At 51.3% G+C, this 19,424-nt stretch overlaps 1 protein-coding gene across 1 annotated transcript in view; it reads left to right on the top strand.

Moving 5' to 3' along the window:
* HS3ST2 (heparan sulfate-glucosamine 3-sulfotransferase 2) overlaps positions 1 to 5,521 on the top strand; it is an 83,895-nt gene extending 78,374 nt beyond the window's left edge. Inside the window, exon 2 of the mRNA XM_081089370.1 lies at positions 4,165 to 5,521. Within this exon, the coding sequence (XP_080945496.1) occupies positions 4,165 to 4,783 (619 nt within the window). The 3' untranslated portion in view covers positions 4,784 to 5,521. The remainder of the gene's footprint in view (positions 1 to 4,164) is intronic.
* The last annotated feature ends 13,903 nt before the right edge of the window (positions 5,522 to 19,424 follow it).

Here is a 19,424-nt window from a genome sequence, read left to right as displayed (position 1 = left end):
CATAGAAAATAAAGGCGGCTGAAGCTTAAGACGGTTACAGCGCGCGAGAAAAATTCAGCTGTGTGCTAGCAGCTGGAAGCAAGTAAGCGAAATTTAAACAACGACATGAAGAGGGAAAATGAGCCTTAAGGGAAAGGGTACTCCCCAGCCCACACGTGCACGAGCAGGGAGACGCACACCCAGGCTCTGCGCGCTCCCCTCCCACGGGCTGGGCGCTCTGTGCCAGAGCCACGCAGACATACCATGTCAGGGTGTCTCCGGGGCAGAGGGGACATTTGAAGCGCACAGGAGCCGGTTAGCCCATGGCACGACGCTGTGCGGTGCTGTTTGCAGTCTGTGTCTGTGTTCCCTTCGTGTTTGTGAGGAAGGGAGAGAGACACTGCAGCTGGCAGGCCATTAGGAACTAGAGACACGGAGCTTCGCTTCAGTTCAAAACCAGGAGGTGGCGGGATGCTCTGAAGACCCCTGGGACGGGTCAGAATTTCCCAAGGGCAACAGTGGTCGTGGCGAAGTCCATTGCCCATTAGTCACATAAGCTGGGGAAATGCTGTGTCCCCACCTCCTCTCGGGAATTCTTCAGTGTTTTCAAGGGAAATCTGTTCCATGGCTTGTCAAGTCGACTTATTTGTGTTTGGGGGATTGCCTTTCTATCAATAACCCACATGGAGTTGGAAAGTCCTTAAGTTTAAACGTACTCTCACATTCAGGTAATTCTGCCTACTTTCATCTTAAAGGCCAGCATGTAATTACAGTGTATTCCAGGGCCATAATGTAACATAGCCAGGTGTGCAAGAAAAGTTGACCAGAAGATTCTATTCAAGTGTATGTGACTGTTAGCTAGTAACGATAGCCAATTAAGAAGTGGCCTTCTCGGTGTTAATAAATACTATGAAGACTTTCAGCTCACGCGGTTCATTATAAACATTGGGCCTGGGAGCAAAATACCAGTTGTATCTGCCTGTCTGTTGTGCAGTGACTCTGAGAGTCCCCGGGGCGAGCGGGCAGGCTTGTGGGGCAGACAGCAGAGGAAGGGGCCTGAGAGGGCCTGAGGACAGGGCGCTCCTGCCTGCCCCCCTCGGAGACCAGCGGGAGGGTGCAGGATCGGTGTGGGCTATAGCTTCAGGATAGAGGAGAGGAAAGCTGAAGGTATGACGGCTTATGTTTCCTGGTGGTGCAGTGGGTGACTGGTTGTGTGTTAAGGGTGGGTGCTTATGGTGAGGATTTGGAACACCTACTCTGAAGAATAACAAGAGGGCTGTAAAAACAAATTTACCAAATTACTGAGCAGTGTTGAGGCTCAAGTGAAGATGGAATTAGTAACCATAGGAAGGATCCAGTTGCCAGGGTCAGCAGCTTTCTCTCCTGCTGTTTGGCAACCCAGAGACAGAATTAGAGATGATGAAAGGCTGGGAGGATGCCTTATTAGGGGCTGGAAGAGCAAGTGGTACAGGAAATAGATGATGACGATGATGGAGGAGGAGGAGGAGGAGGAGGAAGAAGAAGAGGAAGAAGAAACTGAAATGATTGTTCATTGGGTCCAGAGAAGGTATGCAAGAAAGTGAAATCAAGAAGATCATAGAGGAATTTGAAGATCGGGTATAATGAGTTTGATACTGTGGTAAATGCATAAAGAAATAAGGCTGCAGTCCATTCGTTTCCTTGGCATTTCTTGGCGAGCAGCTATATCATCCCATGGTCTGCCTTTGTCTTCACATTGCCTTCTTCCCTGTGTGTCTCTTCTCCCCCTTCTGCTGTCTTATAAGCATATTCCTCATCGGACATTGGGCCCACCTAACCCAGGATGATCTCTTCTCACGATCCTCACCTTACATCTGCAAAGACTTTCTCCAAATAAGGTCCCATTCATAGGTCTGAGCGGATACATCTTTCGGAGGGTCACCATTCAACCCACTACATCGTCCTTGAGTGCAATGTCAGAGTGAACCATTTCAGAGTTAGGGCAATTCCAATGACAAGACCCAAGGAATGGCCAGGAGTAAGAATTGTTAAAAGAGAAGAGAAAATGGAGACATTTAGTCAAAGGACTCTGAAGTCAGGTCATTGAGTAGGGAAGCTGATGGGGTCGGGGACGAAGAGGACTAGGAACCAGGAGTCTATATTCCAGAGGAATGTGAAGATGGATGCTTTGGGGGTTGGTCAGTCATAGTGTTAGGAGTGAGAACCCTCTGTTGGAACCATCTGAGGAGCTTTAAAAACATCCAACCCTGGATAGCTTTAACCAGGGGTCCCAGATGGGCCCAGGCACCTGTATGTTTTTTAATCCCTTGGTGGTCTAATGTGTAGCCAGCATTAGAAAAGCTAGTTCATGGTAACACATGACGTCCAGACAGAAGTCACGACACGGAGCCAGGGGTGTCCCCTCGATCAAGGTCTGAAAGAGTCACAGCTGGGGAGGAGTTCCATCACCATCTCCGAGACCCTCAGGCAGGGCCAGGAGAGTAAAGTGGGGCTGCCAGAGGTGCGGCCCAGCTTCTGCGAGGCCCCACTGGCCAGGGCTTCTGCGCTGCTTCAGGGAGGGAGTTCAGCAGGAAAAGGCATCAGAACGCTTTCTCTCTTCTCTTTTCAAAACAGAAAGTGCTGAGAATTTCTGTTTTGTTCTCAGTTTATTTAGTGATGAGGGACATTTTTATTTTACTTGCTTATTTCAATTACAGTTGATATTCAATATTATTTTATACAAGAGGCCCGGTGCATGAAATTCATGCACTGGGGGGTGGGGGGTTGTCCCTCAGTCCAGCCTGCACCCTCTCCAATCTGGGACCCCTCTGGCCTAAACCGGCAGTCGGACATCCCTCTCACAATCTGAGACTGCTGGCTCCCAACTGCTCACCTGCCTGCCTGATTGCTCCTAACCGCTTCTGCCTGCCAGCCTGATCACCCCCTAACCACTCCCCTGCCAGCCTGATCGACGCCTAACTGCCCCCCTGCCAACCCAGTTGCTCCCAACTTCCCTCTCCCTCCAACCTGGTCACCCCTAACTGCCTTCCCTAGCAGGCCTGATCACCCCCCGCAACTGTCCTCCCTGCCGGCCTGGTCACTCCTAACTGCCCTCCCCTGCAGGCCCAGTCACCTCCAACTGCCCTCCCCTGCTGGCCCAATCGCCCCCAACTGCCCTCCCCTGCCTGCCTGGTCACCCCTAACTGCCCTCCCCTGCAGGCCTGGTCACCCCCTACTGCCCTCCCCTGCCGGCCATCTTGTGACCACATGGGGGCAACCATCTTGTGCGAGGGTGTGATGGTCAATTTGCATATTATCTCTTTATTATATAGGATTAGTTTCATGTGTGCAGCCTAGTGGTTAGAACTCGTTTCTAAAATACTTGCTATATTTACAAAACCAGCCTTTTCCCCAAAACAGATTTTCTAACATATTTAGAGAAGTCTCTTTTGCCAGAACAATATTCGGTGCCTTCCTATGTATCTTTTTTTTTTTTTGTAATCCTTTCCAAGGATATTTTTCCATTGGGTTTTTTTGTTTTGTTTTGTTTTTAGGGAGAGTGGAAGAGAGAGGGAAATACAGAGAGAAGCAGCGATGTGAGAGAGACACATCTATTGGTTGCCTCCTGCACAAGGTGACCAGGGCCCAGCAGGGGCAGAGCCTGCAGCCAAGGTACATGCCCTTGACTGGAATGGAACCCACAACCCTTTGGGCCGCAGGCCAATGCTCTATCCACTGAGTCAAACCGGCCAGGGCTCCTCTGTAACTTTTGAATATGTAATAACCACATTAACAATTTCAAGCAGTGTACAAGGTTATACAATAAAAGTCACTCTCTTTCATCCCTGACCCCTCCCTGCCTCTCTCCAGAATCCACTGCATTTGTCAGTTTCCCTGGATGAAGGTGCCTGTTTTCATTTAGTGCTGTATCCTGGAAATCACTCTGTATTAGTACGCATAGCTCTGCCTACTCTACTAACTGGCTGTTCCATCACTTATTTAACCCATGCTGACGGACGCCTCCGGTCTTAAAGCAAACTGGTTAAAGGCTAAAAAAATCAGCAAGCGATAAAGTGAGAGCAGGTGAGCCTCAGAGGCCACAGGGGAGAGAGATGCCCCAGTAGGGAGCTGGGAGCAGGGAAATGACCCGCACCCCGACCCCCACCCCCGCCCCGCAGCCTGTCTGACCTGCTGCTCTGCCCGCAGGAGCCTCATGCCCCGCACGCTGGAGAGCCAGATCACGCTGGAGAAGACGCCCAGCTACTTCGTCACCCAGGAGGCCCCTCGGCGGATCTTCAACATGTCGCGGGACACCAAGCTGATCGTGGTGGTGCGCAACCCGGTGACCCGCGCCATCTCCGACTACACCCAGACGCTGTCCAAGAAGCCCGACATCCCCACCTTCGAGGGCCTGTCCTTCCGGAACCGCACGCTGGGCCTGGTGGACGTGTCCTGGAACGCCATCCGCATCGGCCTGTACGCGCTGCACCTGGAGGGCTGGCTGCGCTACTTCCCCCGCGCGCAGATCCACTTCGTGAGCGGCGAGCGGCTCATCACGGACCCTGCGGGCGAGATGGGGCGGGTGCAGGACTTCCTGGGCATCCGCAGGTTCCTCACCGACAAGCACTTCTACTTCAACAAGACCAAGGGCTTCCCCTGCCTGAAAAGGACAGAGGCGAGCCTCCTGCCACGGTGTCTGGGCAAGTCCAAGGGCAGGGCTCACGTGCAGATCGACCCCGAGGTCATAGACCAGCTGCGGGAGTTTTATAGACCTCACAACATTAAGTTCTATGAGACGGTCGGGCAGGACTTCCGGTGGGAATAGGCCTCCGACAGGCCAGGTCTCTGTGGGTCTGTGCCACGGGTTTGTTCCGGGGGCCTGTGACCCGCTCCCCCAGCAGAGCCGGGCTCCAGCGCCTTCCCCAGCTGGGACTCCATCATCCTGGAACCAGGGAGCCCGGCCCGGGCGAAGGGTCGGGGGCCCTGCTGCTAGCTCTCCCCCGTCTGCCCAGGCAGCAATGACCTGCTTCTGGCACGTCCAGCCAATTCTGAATCATTGCCCTCCGGCCCGTAGGCTGCCTCGGGAAGTTGCTTTAGGAAGAGTGGATCTTCCCGTTCTGCTCGCTGTTACCCGTGGTGATGGCTCTGTTGCTGTGAGCACAGCGGTCTGTCCTTGTCACTGTCCCCCCCAGAGTGAGCTTGCTAATTCCGCGTGTCGTGTATTTCCCTCTGAGCTTTCCTCCCCCTGGCTGGTGGCATGGGGCACAGTCCTCATCCTCCCGCCCTTAGCAGCTCATCAAGAGACGCAGAACGGACGCGCCCCCTGGCCACCGCAAGGAGACGGACCCTCTGATGAGGGAATAAACCGGAGCTTTCTAAGGCTGAGGCCTCAGCCCTGCTCGAAGGTGGCAGTCTTTGTACGCTTGGTGACTCTCCCTGCTCCCTGTGGACAAAAGCACATAATTCTGCTGTTACGGGTACTTGCCTCACGCGAGCTTTCATGTTCAGCATGCAACAGAACATGCTTGTCCATGTGAAATAAATACGGCTCCCTCGTGTCCTGAACACTGGCTCTTCTCTGGGTAGGAGCACAACTCATTCATTCAGGGCCTCCAGGCAGGGCGGGCTGGTCCTGGTCCCCGGCGGGCTGGGAGGGAGGGGGCGGTGCAGGAGGAGACGGGAAGGAAGTCCTTGCTGGCAGAGCTGGGGCAGAAACGTCACTCAGGTCTGCAGGGCCATCTTGCTGAAGCAGAAGTCTGGCTGTATCGCTCTGCTGAAGCTGTGCATCTCAAGTGCCAAACTAGGGGCCCAGGGGCTGAGAGGACAGCAGATATGCATTTGCTAGGCCAGCATGATATTTTGAAATAATTTCTAACATTTAAAAGTTGGGAGGGTTCATATAAAAATACGGATGTCGGATTTATTTGTAATGGAAGCTTGGCTACACAGAGCCTGCACTCCAGTGCACAGCAAAGGGCTGCTCCCGGCCTTCCAGTCCCCACCGGCCCTCCCCACAGATTTAATCCTCTGCCTGGCCCCTGGTGCATGAATATCAGCCCAGCTTTGGGTGACCTCAGAATAAAGTTCAAGGGGTGGCAAGGTGACCCCAGGTGACAGTTTCTGGGGCATCTCCTGCTTCTCCCTCACCCTCTGCTCCACCGCACAGACCTGCGGGCCTTTTCTTGACTCTGTGGTGCCTTTGGCTGGACTGTCCCCCTGGCCCCATGTCTCCAGCTACTGGAAACCCCATGCTCCCATCAGACTTCACTCCTGTCCCTTGCTGGATATCTGTGGGACCTACCCCAGCCAAGCTGAGTTCTCTGCCCGCTGTTTGGTGTCCACTGGGTAGCTTGTACACATCTCAGTTACAGCTCCTATCAGGTGAGATCATCATTGTTTGTTCACATGACTGTCTTGGTACAGCTGGTTGCTGGCTGAGACGTAGTAGGCACAGCAAATTTTGATGGGTGAATGTGTGAGCGGGTTCGATGGGTGAGTGTGTGAGCGGGTTCGATGGGTGAATGTGTGAGCGGGTTCGATGGGTGAATGTGTGAGCGGGTTCGATGGGTGAGTGTGTGAGCGGGTTTGATGGGTGAATGTGTGAGCGGGTTTGATGGGTGAATGTGTGAGCGGGTTTGATGGGTGAATGTGTGAGCGGGTTCGATGGGTGAGTGTGTGAGCGGGTTCGATGGGTGAATGTGTGAGCGGGTTCGATGGGTGAGTGTGTGAGCGGGTTCGATGGGTGAGTGTGTGAGCGGGTTCGATGGGTGAGTGTGTGAGCGGGTTCGATGGGTGAGTGTGTGAGCGGGTTCGATGGGTGAGTGTGTGAGCGGGTTCGATGGGTGAGTGTGTGAGCGGGTTCGATGGGTGAGTGTGTGAGCGGGTTTGATGGGTGAGTGTGTGAGCGGGTTTGATGGGTGAATGTGTGAGCGGGTTTGATGGGTGAATGTGTGAGCGGGTTTGATGGGTGAATGTGTGAGCGGGCGGATGGATACTGGGGGCCTGGAGGCATGGATGGGGTGCCCCAAGGAACTGCACTTTGGGACACTTCCCAGAGGGCTCCATTGTGCCCACAGGTGCTGGGAAATTGCTGGACCCCCAGGGCACTTTGCTTTGTCTGCTCCACCAGGCATCACGGAGTCCCTGTGAAGGAGGCTGGCTTCAAAGACTGTAGGACACAGAAGACATCAGTTCTGTGTCTCGGCCCCTCTTCCTGCCCCACGCATATTACAGGAGGTAAATAACTGAGACCGGGTGCCCAGAAGCCAGTCCTGGGAGCTTGGCCCCTCTGTGCATCCCCGCAGGCGCGGCGAAGGGACAGCGAGGCCGGTGCGAGCCACTGCCTCCCGATGCTGGGGCCCTGGACCTCCAGTGGCCTGAAGGATGGGCTGTACGTGGACATTAATGAGTTGCCATCACATTCCTCCTTCAAAGGTATTGGTGTCCCCTGATCCTGGTCCACATGGCAGCCAAAGCTGTAGCCAAAGGAAGACAGAATGACACTGGGGCACAAGAAAACCCCCAGGAAGAGCTGGTGAGATTTGCTTGTTTATCCGGATTGGGGAGAATCCCGTCTGAATGGATGGACATTCCGAGCTTGTGTGCACACAGGCAGCTTCATTCCTTTGCATTACAAGCATTCTCAGACCACCCTGGCTAAGCAGCCTCCTACACTAATGAGTAGGTCAGAGTCCATGGTAATTAGCAGAGGGATCATTGTATGCAAATGAAAGATGCTCAAGTACCTTGGAAATCTTAGTTTAAATCAGTGATACCTGGTGTACATGAATCTGCTCAGCAAAATCTGATTCTTATTCCAGTACAAATGTACCCTTTCGCCCAGGCCTCCCCAGGGCAAACTTGCACAAGGTCCAACTATTCGTGTGTCCGTGTGTGCGTGCATGTGTGTGTGCGTGCGTGCGTGCGTGCAGTGAGAAGTGTGTTTCTCTCTCACTGCCAGTCCAGGATGCATGGTGCTTCCACAGTAGCAGAGATGCTGGCTCCCTCCATCCCAGTGCTCAGCTCTCTGCCTTGCACTCAGCAGGAGGGAGCGCAGAAATGATGGCGACCACCCAGAGGAGAGCCAGAGCACCTGCCACTCAGAGCTGCGACAGTGAGGCCTCTGCGCCAAGACTTCTGTGTGCCCTGAAGGAGGCGTGGCAGGGGCAAGCTGCAGGCGGCCTGATTAGAGGCAGGACACCCCATGTGCTTGGGTGGCGGGCATGTTTGACCCCCTCTGGTGGGTCCTGAGTTGGAGGCAGATACATAAAAACAGGTGGAGGCAGATACATAAAAACAGGAGCGCTGGCGTCATTGACCACGTCCCGACCATTCGGGCCAGCTGCCGCAGAGGCTGCCGGTCAGTCCCATGGTCAGATCCGGTCTCGCTGTTGTCCATCCAACATCCAGTCTCTTCAGAGCAAGTGGGCTCGGGCAGAGCCAGCCTCTTCCACCTGACCTGGCCGCATCCTCACTTCTCACGGCTTCTTTGTGTTGTGAACGTGCCTCCTAGGTTTGTGCAAGGGCGTGGGGTTCCTTTTGCTCACATTCCCCTTGGGTAGAACTCAGTTACTTGGTTGCGTTAGTTGTGAGGGAAGCTGGGATGCATGACTGCATCAGTCCTCGTCCCTGCTCCTGGACCAACGAGGAGGAGAGCCACATCCACTTCCTCTACAATGTGACAAGCCGAAACCACAGTGAGGGCACCAGGAAGGGAGCTGGGACTTTTCTGGAGGAAGTGACAGGGGGGCCGTGTCTGACGATGAGTAGGAGTTCCTCTTCAGGAGAAGCCTAGCATATGCCAGCCTGAAATGCCCTGGGCATGGTTTCTCTAGGTGGGGTCAACTGGGAGCAAGGGTTAAGGGCACTGGGCTAAATTCTGGTAACTGGGCCCATTGACACCACACCCAGTTTTACCCCAAATTCAGAGGGTACCTCACACCTGCCTGCCTGGTACTGCAGACAGAAATGCAGACTCACTCTCCAGGGTAAGGTGAGCCACAGTCAACGCAGACGCCTGAGAGTCTCTCTCTTCCCCCCACATCGCAGCTCACAGACCGGAGAGCTGAGGCGCCAAGTCAGGTGGATGAGCAGGTGCCCCGTGGGCTCCTCACTCTGTGACAGTGAGCCTGGCTCTTGCTGAACTTGGCCTCCTGATAAATAAGGAGAACCTATTGCTTTTATTGTTTAAAAAAAGAAAGCATATATTCCTCCACCCCCAAAACAAGCTTAGATCAAATTTTATTCCATTTTTCTAGTGAGAAATGAAATCTGAATGTGCTATTTAGGGACTGTACCCCTAACAGTTTTTTACTGATATCAGTGCCTTAAACAAATTAGGGATTTATTGTCTCAAGTGAAAGAGGTCGCTTAGAGAAGCGCTGAGCAGGGCAGTGCAGGCCTGTACAACGGTAGCGCCATTGTCATGCTGTCAGGGACTCGGGCTCCTTTTGTCTTTCTGACACGTCATCCTTAGTCCCTGGCTGTCGTCCTCATTGCCCGGAATGGATGCTGGTGCTCCAGCCACCACATCTATGTTTCAGTCAGAAGAAAGAGGGGAAGAAAGAAGACAGGGAAATATTCCTCTTGACAACGTCAACCCATTTGAGGAGATTTTCCACAAATTCTACCCAGTCCTTTACACTTCCATCACATGGACCACCTCTACCTGAGAGGCCAGAAATATAGTCTCTTCGCTGAACACACTGTCTCCCTGACAACCCAGGACTTCGATGCTGAGGAAGCGGAGAGAGTCTCTGTTACAATGAAGCTCCAACAGTTGGAAAAAGCGGTCTCTGAGATGACCAATACGTCGCACTCGGTCTTCCAAATGGCTCAGATGCCTCCCACCTGGGAGACCCCAGCTTGTCCCCTGCCCCTTCCACTTGACTTCGCAACCAGTGCCCGCAGCGTCAGGTTCTCCCTGTGCACCTGTGGGCGTGGGCACTGCCAAGCTATCCCGGTGGACGGCCCTGACAGAGTCAGGCACGTTCGGGTCCTGAACGCCCTCTCCAGAGGCTGCACAGCCAGCTCTCAGGAGCCAGGGGAGCCGGCTCCGCACACCCTGCGTCACCTCCCACCTCCCTGCTCCCGGAGCAGCACGGGTCCTAGAGCCTGAGTCAGCGGCCTGGGGCTGGAATGGACCTGCGCTCGGGGCCTGGGACCCAGAGCTGTGCACACCCTCACAGCGCGTCAGACTCATCTCACCTGCGGATGTGGAGGGTCGTGCTCTAGCACTTAATTCACCTAAAGGCAATTATATTCTGTTAGAGAGAGGAGAGAGGTGGCCCAAACCATGTGAGTGGTTTTACCTGACACCTTGCCCCAGGGACATGTACCCCAGGAACGCATACCCCATGACACGGCACCACGGACCTTTTGTCCCCTCCATCCCTGTGATCCTAATGTTGATTATCACTTATTGTACACACTCCACGGCCTCTACATGCAAGCCAACTTCTTCCTTGGGGCCCCGTTGGGTAAGTAAACAAATCGGTAGCAACGGCAGGTGAAGGGAGCGCGTTGGATCCAGGTGATTTCTCGGGCGATTCTGCCTTTCTCGTGGGGCCTGTTGACTTTACAGCCCAGTCTCTGAGTGAGAGGCAAGTCCACTTTCTTTGCCCCCCATCATGTGGCATCTGCATGCCTGCCCCCCCCCCACCCCACTCAGAATGCAGCAGAAGGGATGAGACCACGAGTGGAAAGTGACAAGAGAAAGGAAGGGGTGGGTGTAAGGGCTTCCAGCGGCCTCTTAATTCCTGAGTCATCCTTGGCCTACGTGCTTCTGTGGGCGCCTGGTCGAAGTCCCTCCCTCAGAGCACTCTCTGGAAATTCAAGTGTGTGACTGGCTTTTCTTTTACTCCCCTGTGGAGCCTGTGTGGCTGACACGCGTCTGGCTGATCCACATTTGGCCAGAACATAATTGACCACATGTGACTACCTGGATCTTGGCTGCCTGACTCTGGCCTTGTGGGAACGGCAGACCCAGACCCTCAGTATGGAACTTGTCTGAGGATTAGCAGTCTGATGGGACGTGGCCGTCTTACAGTGGGGCTGGCATCTTGCCCCCTGCTGCTGGGTCTGCAGCCCTGCTCTTGGGCTTCTGTTCCTCTCTAGGCCTGGAACAAAGGGTGCATTTGTAGCTCAGCCCCAGCTGCTCCTCAGCCCCAGCTGCTCCTCAGCCCCAGCTCCTCCTCAGCCCCAGCTGCTCCTCAGCCTCTGGCCTTCCTTCCATGCTGGGCATTTGGCTCCTTGGAGCCCCGTGTGGACTCCGCAGTTCTGACTACCCCGATGAACCTAGTTTTCATGGGGTCAGGTCTAGATTCCTCAGAGTGGCTTTAAAGGCATCTCATGCCACCATCAGAGTCCAGAACCCTCCATCCAGGGGCTGCGGCTGGGCAGCCGTGGGCAGAGGCAGGGTGAGGGGTCTCTGGGTGACACAGCCACAGTGATAAACTGGCAAAGGCAAAGTATTCAGGAGACAAAAGTATTGACACAGGACTCGTCTTTCCCCTGACTCTCAGTAATGATTACATGACTTTACATCACTTTCCCGTGGTAATAACTAGAATTTTTATTCCCATTTTGCAGAGGGAAGAAATTGAAACCCAGAGATTATTTTTAAAAATTCACTTGTCAACGGTAACAATGCCAGGACTCAAATCAATAACTTCTAACTCCAAATCCCTTGTATTCATAAGGAAGAGACTAAAATTTAAGTTATTTTGGGAAGAATTTGACATCAATGAAGGTGGTGAGGCCTGGAAATGAAGAACAGAGATGCATGTCTTTTAGTCCCAGGTATTAATATCTGAGAAATGGAGATGATAATAAGAAATTGAGCATAAACCCTATTCTTTTGTTTGTGGCAAAGAGAGGGGTGAGGATTTGGCCCTAGCACGTCTCAGAAATTACACTGACATTAGGAGAGCAGATCAACATGAAACTCCAGAGCAGGGTTAAATCTTCAAGACGGAGATAGACGTTGTGGAGAAATGTCTGTGACAAATGTTTCCAGGTGACTGAGTTCAGACACAGCTCTGGGTTTCTCAAGAGGAGGGCATGGAGGAAAGTGAGTGAGTGGTGTGCCCCTGTGACCCGAGGATGTGAGCTCAGAGAGAGAGCCCGTTTCTCAGGAGGCTCTTTCCTGAGACCTGACGCTCAACATGATGTCTCCTTGATCATTATGTCCCCAGGAAATCCTGGGGTCTTGTTGTGAACTAATCTGACAGCTCTCGGCCATGCTGGACTCCCAGTTCCCTGGCCCGGTCCCAGCACATGAGGGCAGCTGACCTTTCTGGTCGTTGGTTGGGAAGGGGTGGAGTCGCCATTCAGCAACAGAGTCACCTTACATCTCATCTGAGATGACCCTCCAGTGGCTTGTCTGCATCCAACGCGTACGCGGTGAACTCACATCACACAGAACAAGGGCTGCATTCGTGTTCAATTTCTTCCCCTTCTCTGTCACCAAATCCAACAGGCGGCCTACACCAACTTCCCAAGTTAGTGCTGAGTCTGCTCCCAACAGTCCTCCATGGCTCAAAGTAAGGTACTGTAGAGACTGTTCTTTAACACAGAGCCTTTATAAAGACTCAAATATAAGATACTATCTTTTCTGAGGGACTTTTTCTTGCAGGGGGTGAGCTGTCAGATCTTATAAATGCATATTTGAAGACAACTTTTCAATTTTGAGCCCAATTGCACAGCCATTAACCTTTTGGAAAAATTTGGCAGCAAAATGGCCCCCAGGTAACCGAGTGCATGAACCCTTTGAGTAGGATAACTTAATGTTTCCCATTTGGAGGGTAAGCTTTTTCCCCAAAATGCAGGTTTTCTTTCCGGCATAATTCACATTTAGCTCATTCTACCCAGCACCATTTAGCCAGCAGGTTTGGCTGCTTCATGTTGTCTCCTGGAACCTATGACTACAACCTTGACATCCAGTGGATAAGAGAATACTGGTCTACCTGTCTGCTGTGGCGAAAGAACACGTTCCACTTCATCTAAAACAGCATCAAATTGTTGAAAGGCACAGTCTCATGGTATGCCATTTAAAAAAAAATAAAAATTACTTTTCTACCCACTCTGATTCTTGCAGGGAATCTAGAAAAAGGAGAAGGAGAGAGAGGGAATTAAAAGCCTTAGATCAATATGATTAAGATCATATGACTGGAGCCATGAATGATTTATATATATGAAATCCAAGCCAGTAACATATCAAGGGCCTTAGGTTATTTGCTCCCACCTCTCTCTATTGAGTGAAATAGGGTCAGGCCATGATCAGTGGTCAGATCAGTGAACCAAAGTTGCTGCCCTCACAGAGAACATGAGAACGAGAGACCCTAATGTTTGCAAAGATTTGATGTGGCGTCGAGATTTCAGGGACCGTGTTGCCCAAACTTTAGACATTTGAGCATCATCTTTATCATTTTGGCCATATCCACATACCGCCTGTGCTATTATCACCTTACCCTTTCCTTTTCATCAACCCCTTCCTATTTCTTTTGAATGGAAACCTTATATTTCTACTAGCGGCCCAGTGCACAGATTCGTGCACGAGTGGAGTCCCTCGGCCTGGCCAGCCATCGAGGCCGATGGGGGCCATCTTGCCCAGTCCCGATTGGGGCTGATTGGGCCAGCCAGCTGTGGGGAGAGACCATGGGAGGTTGGCTGTGGGAGCACACTGACCACAAGGGGGAAGCTCCTGCATTGAGCATCTACCCCCTGGTGGTCGGTGTGCCTCATAGCAACTGGTCTACTCATCATTTAGGCTTTTATATAGATAGATCATACATGGAAAACTAGTCTCACTAACGCTGATTAATTAAAATACAGACACCTAACTATTCCTATGAGAGGGTGTCTTTGCCCCATTCCTTTGGTTTCCAAGAGAAGGGGTTTTCACAGAAAAATCCAAAATTCTTGTCTACCATCTCTCCTCTTCCTAGGTGTGGCAAGAATTTACCTGGTTGGTGAGTGCAGTCATTGGTCCACATTTGGCTAGAGCTAATTTATCAAAATTAGCTCCTGATTGGCTGGAGCTAATTTATCAAAAATCCTAGTTTTTGTCTCTTTCTCTTCCCCTCTCCACCCAAACTGGAGTCAGGCAGTGATGTAGGTAAAAGGGTTTGTTCCTCAGACTCACACATTCCCTCAGGTGGGCTGCCCACAATGCCAGGGATGGAACAAGGTGGGGAGGGCATCAGTAGGGCCCCTTGACACAATCAAAGCCAGGCCTCACCCTAGACTTTATCATGATAAGAAGGCCAATGCACTCTCCCATCTTCCTGTACTTTTGTCTTTTTCTCAGTTGGTTCAGAATTCAGAGGGAAAGAATAATAGTACTTTATTGGGTCCTTCAAATCCTAACAAATACGAAAAAAAAATTTAATCCTCAATATGTTACCTCAAATCCTCTCAGTACCAACAGTGAGACATTCCTCCCATCTTGAAATATTGGATAATGATTTGGGAAGTTGTAGAAATTTATCTTTTTTCTAGCTGGAATAGATTATATTTTGAGTTCACCCTGATGGATTCTATCTAAAGAGTTCATGATAATATTTTGTGATATTGGAGCAGTAAAAACTAAGACCAAAATCTAAAGCATTCCGGGGACCAAATGTTTTCTCCAGGAGCAGCATGGTATTCGGATTTCAAACCCAGTACAGTGGGGCATCACGATGGCAGCAGGCGGGGTCGCACTCGCCTCCTCCCAGGCCCAAAGGACCTGCAACTGACTTACAGAACAATCACCCGAATAACCAGCTGAAGGCGAGCTGAGCAGAAGCTTTACAACCAAGGACTTACAGGAGAAGCCACGCAGAAACTGTTAGGAGGGGCAGGGAGTGAACAGGACGGGCCCCACAGCCACATGGGGCGGCCGAGGATCCAGATGGACCTCTCAGCTGCAAAGGTTCCCCCTGAGGAGGGTAAAGGCTCCCAACCCTGGCGCATCCCAGACCGTGTGCCAAGCCACGCAGAGGCCCCTCTGCCACGAGCGCCTGATGACAGGGCACTGAGAGGAGAGGCAGGGCTCTGGCAGCTTTGGGAGAAAACTGCTTTGCCAGCAGGAACACCTCTCCTGCCAGGCTGACTCCCCTGGAAACGCTCCCTACTCACCAGGTAACCAACGCCGAAGAAACCTACAAAAGTGTAAGCTTTTCTATGTCCCTTTTGTCTGAGACAAAGAGCTTGAACCGGGACCCACAGGGTCTCTGACCTGTTTTGTTAAACCCAGGGACGGACAAGAAGGCCCCACTCTGTGAACATGCCCAAGGAGAGAGAGATGCCAAGGGGGGGGGGGGGCGGCGAAGAGGGGGGAGAGACTGAGAGAAGATTCAGAAATTTAAAGAAAGGTTGTGTGAGAGGGTTCTTCTTAGATTTAAGGCGAGAAAAGTGAAAAAGTGTTTGGTAATAACTCCTATTTCATGTTTTCTTGAGATTTGAAAACACATTACCTCTTATTTAAAAAAAAAAACAAAAAAAACAAAATAGGAATTAAGAAATACCATCTTTAGCCAAAAGGCTATAGGGTGGGTTAACAGGACAGGCTTGGGTTTAGACCACCCAGCTCACATCTGCCTGTGCGTTTGTGCATGGTGAGCTGGACCTCTCTGCCGGCTTCTCATCTGTACGGAGGGCTGTAATGACAGGTCCCGGGGCACAATCTTCTCAAGAGGATGACTGTGATGATAGATGCCACATGTTTGGCAAAGCAGTCACTAATCTGACATATTCTTTTTGCGTGTTTAAAAAAGAAAACAACTTACCAAATTTTGAAATGAAATGCACAGCTTCTGGCTTCCTGAGGGCGAATTTAGCCTGCGTGGTTACCTCTGTTCTCTCCAAATACCACTGAGATGATAAAAAGCAAAAACCTTTGTAACTCAGAAGAGAGAGAAAGCTATGACCAATAGATGCGGAACTCTGGGGAATTCCTGGAGGTGGGAAATGGATACAGACAGACTACAGAAAACTCCATGAGGCTGAGCACATGGCTCTGTGGGGGTGGGGGAGGGGGGTGAGGAGTCTTTAGCAGCTGGCCCTCCCCTCCCAGGAAGCAATGCTGCTGGCAGAGGAATAGAGAGCGGAAGCTGCTGACTCAGGGACTGATCAAGGATGGAATAAGTTCTTCAAGAATTTTTCAAATGTTTCCTTGGGTCCATGGTGTGTGTTGGTTTTTCCTTCAGAAGGTGGGAGCAGTTGGCAGGAGTTACAGTGTGTGTGTGTGTGTGTGTATGTGTGTGTGTGTGTGTGTGTGTGTGTGTGTGTGTTCCAGGTCCTCGGGCACAATAGCCTTGTCGCTCCTGTCTGTGGAGGGTGGCCAGGTGGACATGTGAGGAGCACTGGAGAACGGAGCCCTCCCTCCATCAATACAAAGGCAGCTGGCAGGACAGGAAGTTCGGACTCTCTGGACTGCCCTCATTCCTCCAGGGTGCACACACCTTCCCCGGAGCAGAGGGCGCGGAGACACAGCTGCTTGTTAGTACTTTCTGTCACCCTCGGTATCAGCTACTAAGCCAGCAGCCTGCTCCAGATAAGCAATGACAATTTATAGCTGCAGTTAATGGGCTGTTTTATAGGAAACCACAATTATAATTGGGTGTCAAGTGTTGTGCATCTCAGTAGATGAAAAGCGCCAACCCCTGGAGCCTGGTGTTTAATGTTTTAATTGGATGATTAAATTTCCCATCTCCTTGCTCCTCTAGCTTCTCAGTGTGGCTTCCAGCTGTGGCCCCATCTCTGTCAATACTATCTTCTCCAGCCCAGAATCTAGGCATTTGCTTCTGTAAACCTATTTCTGGTCTCTAACTTATTATTGAGCATCGGTAGACAGCCACCCACTGGCTTGGACACAGGAGAAATAAGGCAGCTACCAACTTTTATGATTGAGAAACCCCCCACCCCCAAAAAAATCCAGCTACGAAAGCATCCCAGGTCCCTAGGTTTGCTCAGCTCACTTTGCAAACTGAACCCCATAGTATTTGGCCTGACAAACCCAGGCTGTTCAGAAGGTTACCACGGGATTACCTGGCTTCTTCAACCCGCTGGCTACAGGCTCTTGGCAAGGACTATCTTAGCAGTTTACATTCAGAATCTGTCCTTGGAGTTCTCCTGCTCTAGATTCTTGGGCACAAATTAATACCGGAGTCACCAATAGCAAGTGTCAGGGAAGTGATATAGTTGTTTGGGGAAGTGGCAAATAGATTGAGGCACATGCCAAGCATGCGTTTACATGTCCACTCCCGGGTGAAAGAGAAAGTATGGCCTCTTCTAATGAAAGTGAGGAAGACCTCCTAGGAGAGGAGGTGTTAGGAGCTGGCTGAGCAAGAGAAGGAAAGGACCATTAAAGAGGGATGTCTCAGAGGTGGTGTCCTGAGCCCACCTGCCTCATTCATCTCGGATCTCAGCTCGGCCAAGACCCTAGTGTCCAAAGCCAAGTGCGGAACCTAATGGAGCACTTAGGAGAACTCAGCTAGGCAAGGACCCAACAATTCCCAAGGAATTCAGATAAGCCAAAGTCTAATCCAAGTATAACCCTAGAGCCCTCTCCAGAACCCATTCTAGAACATGGACAAATCCAGAACTCTGGAATAGTAGCTCTGAATTCAGTCTTGCCTAAAATCCATAATCAGGGCTCAAGTCCCGAGCCCATGTCAAGATAAGGAATAAGGTGGGAGTCAGAGGCATCAAGCTATTGGAAACCATCAACCAAAATTATTTATTATTTAAATCCAGAACCATCTGACCCAGTATTTCTCTACTAGAAGGAAACTAAACTCTGAATAGACTTGTCCGATAACAGCCCCAAATGCCTTATTTAACATGGACTTCCCATTCTCTGGGGAAAGAGACAGTCTTCCATTCAACTAGGAAATGCTAAGGTTGACACAGGTCCCTGCATAATAAGTGCTCACTCCGTGACTAGACGGGAAATGAGTCAAGTTAGAAGAAGGTGGTCTTTGGAGTCTACCAGACCTGGATGAGGATCCCTACTCTGCCACTTCTTAGCTGTGTGACCTTGAGCACATCTCTCCCCTCCCCTCACCTCAGCCGTGGGATGGTGTCCACAGGGTAGCTGTGAGGAGAAAACGGAACACTCAGCTACCTGGCACAGAATGTTGGTTTCCTTTTTCTTTCTCTGAGCAACATCTCTGAGGATGGTATCAGATAATACCTGTTTTCTCACCATCTCTTAGTGCAGAATCCTCAGAGGGTTTCAGATTCCTGGAGTCCGTGTGGCCAGCCTACTGCCCAATATCCTATAGCGCATCTTTGCAGAGCTTTCTATGTCAGTTATCTATTTCCACAACAGAACTGTGTGACAGACAATCTTAGAGCACCAAGGTTGTACAACAATAAACAGTGATTGTTGCTCATCGGCCCTGCATTGGCTGAGCTGTTCTGCTGAGCTGGGCCATCTTGTGCATCTGCAGTCAGCTGGGTCATCAGCTCTGCTCCAGGGGGTTTTCATGCTCCAGCCAGCCAACCTGGGCCACTTCCCATGGCAGTGACGGGGTTTAAAGAGGTGAATAGAAACCTACAACAGCCTGTGAGGTATGGGCTCAGGCCTGACACACCGAGAGAGAGAGGAACAAGGCCAGCTCAGGTTCCAGGATGAAGTGCCTCTTGATAAGAACTTCAGAGTCACCTTGCAAGAGAAAAGGATTCCGAGAAGGACTGTGACCATTTTCTGTAATCAACTCCTGTGCCTTCTTTGTCCTCCCCCTTCAGTCTCTTTGGTTTTGAGAAGGTGTCACAACAGGCTGGAAGGAACCATATGCTTGGACTGAAGTGAGAAACACGGGTTCTAACATCAGCTCTAGTATAGCTTAGCCTTCTGGAGCTCAGTTTCCTATCTATACAGGGAGGTCAGTAGGATCTATTGTCAGGAGTAATCTATTCCCATTACTCCCCTGGGACACGCCCAGCCCTCTGGGAGTCAGTACAGGAAGAAACATCTGCGCAGCAGATTGTCGAAATCACTGCCATTGGCCCTGAGTCTATCCTACAGAGGCAAGGGCTGTCCACCTCGGATCCCACATCAGCCATGACCTGGGGCACCCCAGCGTTCAAAGCCAAGTAAAGACCATGGGTCGCCGGGGGTGGTCTTTCACCATTTCCCAGGAAAATGTTTCTCCTGACAGCTCTGCCAGTGGTCGAAAAGGAAGTCAATATGGATAGCAACTGCATGATTCATTCCCCCTCCCATTTCTTACCAAAGTCTGTGGGAGAAACCCACGGTACATGCCATGCTGAGTTCACTCAAGGTCATTCTTGTGCCCTGATCGGTTTGGCTCAGTGGATAGAGTGTTGACCTGCGAACTTAAGGGTCCCAGGTTTGATTCCAGTCAAGGGCATGTACCTTGGTTGCGGGCACATCCCTAGTAGGGAGTGTGCAAGAAGCAGCTGAATCGATGTTTCTCTCTCATCGATGTTTCTAACTCTCTATCCCTCACCTTCTC

The sequence above is a fragment of the Myotis nattereri genome, assembly GCF_964212035.1.
Source record: "Myotis nattereri genome assembly, chromosome: 4".
Lineage (NCBI taxonomy): Eukaryota > Metazoa > Chordata > Mammalia > Chiroptera > Vespertilionidae > Myotis > Myotis nattereri.
This window is presented reverse-complemented; position numbering and strand designations above follow the sequence as displayed.